Here is an 8,497-nt window from a genome sequence, read left to right as displayed (position 1 = left end):
ACTGGTTTCTCTGTTTTAAAAAAGATCATGTTAAACACATGGAGAGGGCCCAAGATCTGCTGGTCTGATAGGTATAAACGCCCCACCCGGTAGGCCAGAGATAACGGGGCTCTCTTTAGATTAAAACCAACTTAAAACACCACGACGCACGTTTGAGAGGAGTTTATTCATATTCACTGTAGGAGCGCGGACGGACCATTTAAAGGTAAGTCTGTTTAATTTTTATATTCACATAATTTTAGATTACATAGTTATTTAATGACAAATGTGTTAAATACAAGCAAAATAGAAAAATGTGCTATTTAAGGTATTATATTTAAATTAATTTTAGCCATGCTTGTAACAACTAATAGTTTGTTTATGATTAAAGAAAAAAATGTATTAATAAATAAAACTCCTGTTCCATAGAAGAGGCACAAATAAAGCCAACCCAACTCCATGGATGAGAAAAAGTCCTCTCATATGTATTTTATTGGCAAGAAAGATGATCTCGTTGAGGCTAAGAGAACTCACGTGACACTGGACGGAAGGGATATACTCATTATATACCATCAAAGAGTTTTCTATGCAATGGACCTGCAGTGTTACCGTGAGTAGTATGAAAACTTATTTAATGTGGTTTATGTTTTTGGTACCAAACGCATTAAATTATTAACTCAGCAATTGTGTAATGACTCTATTTTACCTCTAGAGGGAGACTAACAGTGATTATTGTAAAATTGCTGGTAAAGGGATAGTTAACCCAAAAATGAAAATTCTGTCATCATTTACTCACCCTCACCTTAAACCTGTATGAGTTTCTATATTCTGTTGAAAAAAAAAATGTTTTGATAAATGATGTTAACACATAATTGATGGTACCCATTGACTTCCATAGTATGAAAAACACATACTATGGAATTCAGTGGGTACCACGTAGACTATCATTTTTTAAAATATATTTTTTGTGTTCAACAGCATAAAGAAACTCATACAGGTTTGGAACAACATAAGGGTAAGGCAGGGGCGTCAGTTTGTGTTGAAAAGTGGTGGGGACAAAAAATCAGATGAAAAACATTACAGCAGGATGGGAAAAATATTGAATAACGGCGCATCAAAATTGGGCATAGTGTAGGCCGGTCAACAACACAAAAATACTCAGCATAAAATCCTCAACAATGTCGACTGCACATGTAACAGTCCCTGCAACACCAGCTCAACCGAACAGTGCCAAAGCACCATACTGTAGAAAACAGCAGCGCAGCATTAAGTCAATGATTACAATGATATTCATTACATATGTATAAGAAAATACACTATAAGCACACAATGCAACATATGTGACCCTGGACCACAAAACGTACACTGCAAAAATTATTTTCAAGAAAAAATTAAAAATATCTCAAAATTCTTAAAGGAACAGTATGTAAGAAATTTATATCAATTAATTATAAAATGGCATTGATATGTCACTAGACATTAAGAAATCATTTTCATTTCAAATACTTTTATCACTCACAACAGTGGTCCGGCCAGGATATTGTCATTTAAAAAGTGGAGTTGCAGCCCTCAACTGATGTTTATGTTGTCATGTTGTGTATTGGCCACCAGTTGTGTGATTGCAGTTTTGGCCACAATCCTACATACCGTTCCTTTAAATTAAGATGCTTTTTTTGAAAAATAAGAAAATAAGTGTAGTTTTTAGACGAAAAATACCAAATTTAAGTGACTTTGCGCATAACCAAGCAAAAAATCTGCCAATGGGGTTAGCAAAAACATGTGAGAATTTTTCTTAAACACTAAATTCGCAAATTGGCAGATTTTTTTGCTTGTTTAATGCACAAAATCACTTAAATTTGATATTTTTGGTCTAAAAACTAGATTTTTGCTCATCAAGAAAAAGCATCTTAATTTAAGAATTTTTAAATATTTTACTAAGAAATTTTTTCTTGAAAATCTGACTTTCTTAGTATTTTGTCTTGTTTTCAGTAGAAATATCTAAAAATTCTTATATCAAGACGTATTTTCTTCATGAGCAAAATGACTTAAGAAAATAAGTCTAGTTTCTATACAAAAACTATTCAATTTAAGTGAATTTGTGCTTAAAACAAGCAAAAATATCTGCCAATGGGGTGAGAAATTTTTGCTTAAATTAAGTGTTTAAGAAAAAAGAAATCTTATTTTTTTTTAAATTTCTCACCCCATTGGCAGATATTTTTGCTTGTTTTAAGCACAAATTCACTTAAATTGTATATTTTTTTTGTCTAAAAACAGACTTATTTTCTTAGGTCATTTTGCTCATCAAGAAAAAGCATCTTGATTTAAGAATTTTTAGATATTTTTACTGAAAACAAGACAAAAATACTAAGTAAGAAAGTCATTTTTGCAGTGTAAGTCGCACAGGTATTGTTTGATTTTTCAGAAAATTTTAACCAAATGCTTTCAAAAAGTGGTGGGGACAAAATCAGACATTTCAAAAAGTGGTGGGGACATGTCCCCAGCGTCCCCAGTGTAAATGACACCTATGGGGTAAGGTAATGATAACAGAATTTTCATTTTTGGGTGAACTATCCCTTTAAATATGTGCATGCAGTACAGTAATATTACTGAAATAAAACACTTATGACAACAGGTCGGTTGCTCAGATCAACTTGTTGTATGTTTGCTTATGACACATTTTTTTCTAACAGATGCTGGCAGTACCTTGTTGAACGGAGATATTGAGGTAAAAGTTCTTATCTGCTGAATAAACAATGCAAATTCGAATAGTTTCCATTACAAATACATTATAAACCATAAGCTGTTTACTATTAAAGCCATGACACTATTTCTTGATGCACTGTAGTGTGTTTTGGGCTTTAAATAGGATTTAATGGTGCCGTATTGGTTCACATTCACCAGATAACATCCCACCAGTAGAAGGCAAAACTTTACCAACAGAGACCCACAGAGATAGCAATAGAAATCCTTTTAAAAACATTGAATCCATGAGAATTTCTGTGATCTGTTATCAGTATGTCTTATTAGATTTGACACACTCTGGTGTAAACACTGACTGTTTAATGTTTCATGCACAGGAGATCAACAAGCAGCTCTGCATTATATGTCCAAAGCACAAGTATAAGATCACCCTGGCTGAAGGTGAGGGATTATACAGGGCCGCCAACCCCGCAGAAAAAGTCAAGCGGTGGTACTCCAAAGGCATCAAACAGAGAGTACACAAAGTGATGGAAGTGGACGAAGACATTTTCGTGACGTTATCGGATTGCCCGGGGTATATTGAATCAGACTATTATCAGACGGCGAAAGGCAGGGCAGAGCTTAGTAAAGCACATGACTCAGATAGCGCACCAGATGCGGATGCTGATGATTAGTTTAGTTCAGGCAGCCTGCATGATGGGACAAAAGATCCAAAGAGAACTTCGGAAGAAGAGTCTGCATGAATACAAGTGCGATATGACATATCATGAATCAGTTTGATATAAATCCCCCTTATTTTTAAAGTGTCCGGATTTTACACACACTCTGTACAGTGAGTCATCATTGTAATGCTTTAGGCTAATATTCTCAGCCAAACACGTTCATCGTTGTTGTTGTTTTTTGTACAGTTGAGGGGAAATAGTAAGCTCATCATAAGGATGAAAACGAGGTTTGTTCAAATCTGACATTGGACTGTGAGCGTACAAAAGTGGTAGTTTTTTATTTTTGTCATTAACAAATGTTCATTTGTAAGCACCAGTATTCCCAAACTAAACTAATAAAAGACTTCCAAAATAATTTTGGTAGTTTAATATTGTATAATTTGAAATGTTAACAAAAACATTTTAAGGTGGTTAAAAGGATCTTTTCAGTGATGCTTTTTGAAACCCCTTTATTTTATAAACTTTAAGTGCAATGTATTTTTAAAGGGGCCATGTCACAAGGCTTTTTAAAATGTAAAATACATCTTTGGTGTTTCCAGAGTACACATGTTTTAGCTCAAAATACCATATAGATAATTTATTATAACATGTTAAAATTGACACTTTGTAGGTGTGTGCAAAAATGTGGCGTTTTGGGTGTGTCCTTTAAAATGCAAATGAGCTGATGAATTTCAAACACTGATCGCAATAATGATGGTGGTTTGTTGGAATTGAAACTCAATTGTGCTGTGAATTATTTTCTCTCTGCACTGACTGGCTGTGCCGTGGTTGAATAGTGCAGATTAAGGGTTGGTATTATTATAATAAGATATCCTTATTACATCATCAAATTTCAATAACCTAATTTTTTAAGTGCTTGCAGAGAATGGTTTACCAAAACTAAGTTATTGGGTTGATTTTTTTCACATTTTCTATGTTGACAGAAGCACTGTGGGAACCCAATATGAAATCCTGCTCTGATATGAAGTAACCGTTTTATAAAAGCAATAAGCCCCGCAAAGCATTGGTGTACAGTGCATTTTATAACAGCTAAGGGGGTTTTAGGACAATGCCCCTTAGCTGTTATAAAATGCCCTGGTAACCCACTGCTTCTTGGGGCTTATTGCTTTTATAAACCAGTTACTTCATATCAGAGCAGGATTTCATAAATCACAAATTAGTTGTAATTATAATAGTACAAATATTACTCTTTCGCCAAAACAAAGTAGTTCCTCAGAATCAATTTTCGCTGCAACAGAGCGTAGTTCCCAAGCAACACAGACGTAGCAAAGACACAATGAAAATATGATTACAGACTGTCGTGTTTATTTTCAGTAATCAACATTCATCTAATTTATACATTAACATTTATATCGTGCAACTGTTGAAGTGATGATCAAATATGCTTGGAAGCATGCTTAACTCTTTCCCTGTCAGTGTTTTTTTTTTAAAAGTTGCCACCCAGTTTTAGTTTAATTAGTGAAGAACATTTGTAAGAGATCATATTCAGAGCCTGATCAAAACTTACACGGTGTTTTTAGTGTTGAGTGAATGCGTCAGTGTTTAAGTTAAGATCGCCACAGGGGATAGTTGCGGAAATACGGATTTGATGTTAAAGAACGATAAAGAGAAGCGTTTTCTATTTATTGTCGAGATGATTCAACAATATTTATTGACATTTATCTGGATATCGCCATTATTTGTGCAATTGTAGAAATATGATTAAAGACTGTGGTGTCTATTTTCATAAATCAGTGCGCAGCAACAGTGGCGCAGTGATATGTAATGCGATCTGAACCGTGGGGCAACCGTGGTATTTTATCACGGCTTAGAACGCGTTTATATCAATCAGAATGAAGGATGAGGCCGTTTTATAATATAGCATTTAAACATGGAAAAAGTCAGATTTTCATGCCATGGCCCCTTTAAGTCCTGAGTTTAAATTTACACTACCTTCTCTCCTGAAAAAAGTTGAGTATGTTATGTAAATGAATCACCAATATAGTTCGAGCACGAAAGTAAATATATAGATTGACTTTTAATTATTATTTTATGACAACATAAAAGATAGTAAAGCAACACAATGTCCATAAACTTCAGCAGAGTGAGTCAATGGCAAAATGTCAGGAAAAAATGTCCTGGCATCCTATTTATTTCTCAAATAGTAAACTTCATACTGTACGTTTGGCTTCCACGTGCCAGGACATTCCTCACAACTGTGTAATAATGTGAATGTTATTGCTAGGATGACTGTTAAAGACAGCACAGTCAGTATATATATATCGTCTAATTATCTCTTAGCTGACACCTAGGAATGCCAGATCGGCCCCCGGTGGAGATCAGACAATAAACCAAACAGTTTTGCCCACATCAGCCACAAATCTGGGCTTCTCCTTAAAGATGTGCAGACCGTCAATGAGATTTGGCAGCTTTTTTGGTCTCATGCTAGGCTTACGTAGTCAGATGACTGCGGCAAAGATTGGTTTGCATCTGGCCAAGATTATATCACCGAGTAGCTATGGTGTGTACTGTATGTACTGCATTGTTCACTTTTAACCGAAAAATGTTTATATTTGAAGGGAGTTAAAACATTGTGGGTTGAAACAACCCATCAAAGGTAAAATTACAATCCAACGGGTTTGTCCCTTTTGACCCAATAATTACCCAGTTTTTATAAGGCACTTTGAATAAAAGCATCTGCCCAGTGCAGTGAATAAATCCACTTTTGCCAGAGTTAAATGTTTAATAAATGTTGAATTCATTAAGGACCTACTGTTTCCCACAATTTTTGAATGATGATTCCATAGTTTTTACAAGTTTTTAAAGCTTTGGCCAAGAAGCAGTGTGCTGAACGAGTATGACTTAAGAAATGATCTAGAATTATTGATTACGAATCTAATTACTTTAGTGCAGAATTTCTAATAGACTCAAAAGACGGTCTTCAAGCCAATTGTTACAGAACCTTGCATGGTTATCTTTCACTAGAATGACAAAATAAGGGGAGAAATGCAGAAGTTGGTAAGCCCAAAGACATACTTCACTGCAATTACGGCCAACATCTCTATGGTTCAGTTACTAATGTTTCCCCCTAAGAGATAGTTCACCCAAAAATGAAAATTATGTTATCATTTACTCACCCTCATGGTGACACAAACTTGTATTCATGTCTTTGATCTGCTGAACACAAAGGAAGATATTTGTAATAAAGCAAGAAACAGAAGCACCATTGACCTCCATAGTAGGAAAAAAAATACTATAGAAGTCAATGGTGCTTTAAAAACGGATTGGATCACAAGTGGACGAGAGAGAGAGAGAGAGAGATCACGTTTACACCTGGTATTTAAATCAATCTCTTTTGTCCACTTTTGACCGCTTCTATCCTTAATACTTTAGGGGTGTGGTCTGCGAGAATGTGGACGAGTCTCTCAGCTTTCATTTGAACGCGAGCGGGTGTAATGATGAGTTTATATGGACGTGAACTAATATTATGTCAGAGTCCACTGCTTTTGTTGTAAGTAAACATGCTGCACAGTGTTTTGTACATGTGTATTTGTTAGAGCTTAGAATTTTCAGCGCAAATGATGAAATAGGATCGCGCAACTTTTACACGCTTGCAAAATGATACTGCGGCAATCAGCCGCTTTAGTTTTATCAATGAAAGTCCAAAAATAGCCCTGTTCACCGTGTGTTCGCACCAGAAGTCAGAAGAGACGTTAAACATTGTGTTTAGTACCTCAGATTACATAAATGGGCGGAGATAAGGCGGTCGCGTGTGGCTGTTTCGAACACATTCAACCACATGTGCGTTTACACTACAAAAGCAATCATATCGAAAGGGTTTACGACTACCTCTGAATGTGGTTGAAAGTGGTCGAGCTCAAAACGTTTTGAACACTGTTTACTCCTGGCATTAACGTCGTCCACTTGTGATCCAATCGATAAAAATGCATGTTAATGCCAAGTGTAAACAGCCTCTTACTCATGTAACTACTCATGTAACATTCTTTAAATAGGGAAACATGGAAGTGTTTGGTGGCTTCTAAATTCATCCCTGTATGGATCCTAATGAATGAATGGGGCTAGGCTAAATGCTAACACAATTAGGAGGCGCTGTACAAAGAATAAAAGTGCACACATTAAATTAAGATATGTATGTATTAATTCATCTAAGTAGAGGTAAGAACATAGTTAAATATTGAAAAACGGTTGAGCTTGTTGTTGTGGCTTTGAATGTGGAAACTGCATTACTCCATGATAAATAATGCATATAGTTTGTGTATGATCTTTTCATGTTTCTCTTTAAAGAGTTGTGATCTCTAAGCCAATAATGTTCATGTAAGGGCACTCACTCGAGTTGAAATAAGATTACCTAAATAGTAATCCAATCTGCCCATTGGAGCAACTGTTCTTAATGGTGCACCAACCAAATTTAGACTTAAAATAGTATGTACACCTCTAAGCAAAGCTTAGCTTATGCATATAAAAAGTGCATGTAAACGTATTCACTTAACAACCCATGCATGTAGCTTATATTGCCAAATGCATAAATAAATAAAAATATATTGATAGGCTAGTTAAAGTGCCCCTGTCTGTGAAGTCTTAAGTCTCATAGTGTAATTATGAGATTGGAGCATCAAAGTTTAATTTCAATCAGTCAGTATTAGAAGTTCTCCAAGAGACCCAACATATTTCCATATGACAGAAATCTGTACTGTGTATGACAATGCAAAGCACCGTATAGCATTAAAAGTTCATGCTTATAAATCAGATGGGGATGATATTAGAGTTGTTTGGAAAAAAAAACGCATGTTAGAATCAAAGTAATCCCTTTTGGAGATCAGAACTGATGGAAATAAAGTGGAAGAGAAGCTTTGATTCAGTTCAGCTCAGGGGAGATGATGCTATTTTGGTGATCTCAGAGGGAGATCTGAAGGGTGTTGAGATTTTCACATGTCAAATTGTAGCAAACAAGGAATATTAATACAGACACTACACGTCCCATAAAATAGAAATGTCATGATTTGGTGAAGTAATACAACTTGATGGGTGTCTATTGGGGATAGAATTGACATCTGGGTCTAAATAAAAATGCTGCATTTATCTGAGGATGGAAATGA

At 35.3% G+C, this 8,497-nt stretch overlaps 2 protein-coding genes across 3 annotated transcripts in view; both read left to right on the top strand.

Moving 5' to 3' along the window:
* The first annotated feature begins 68 nt into the window (after positions 1-68).
* On the top strand, positions 69-4,324 carry rfesd (Rieske (Fe-S) domain containing). Its single transcript, XM_065244276.2, has 4 exons — positions 69-205; positions 409-589; positions 2,670-2,704; positions 3,057-4,324. Exons 2-4 carry the CDS (start codon positions 439-441, stop codon positions 3,351-3,353), a joined length of 483 nt encoding a protein of 160 aa, XP_065100348.1. The 5' UTR covers positions 69-205; positions 409-438; the 3' UTR covers positions 3,354-4,324.
* Positions 4,325-8,185: 3,861 nt separating this feature from the next.
* The window catches only part of rhobtb3 (Rho related BTB domain containing 3), a 22,900-nt gene continuing 22,588 nt past the window's right edge, over positions 8,186-8,497 (top strand). The window contains exon 1 of one of the 2 annotated variants that reach the window (XM_065244047.2): positions 8,186-8,497. This exon is cut by the window's right edge and continues 1,282 nt beyond it. The gene's annotated coding sequence lies outside the window, so the exon portion shown is untranslated. The other variant, XM_065244046.2, reaches the window with a different exon arrangement.

The sequence above is a fragment of the Paramisgurnus dabryanus genome, chromosome 18 (assembly GCF_030506205.2).
Source record: "Paramisgurnus dabryanus chromosome 18, PD_genome_1.1, whole genome shotgun sequence".
Taxonomy (NCBI): Eukaryota; Metazoa; Chordata; class Actinopteri; order Cypriniformes; family Cobitidae; genus Paramisgurnus; species Paramisgurnus dabryanus.
The sequence above is the reverse complement of the archived record's forward strand: the minus strand, read 5'-3'. Positions and strand labels throughout refer to the sequence as shown.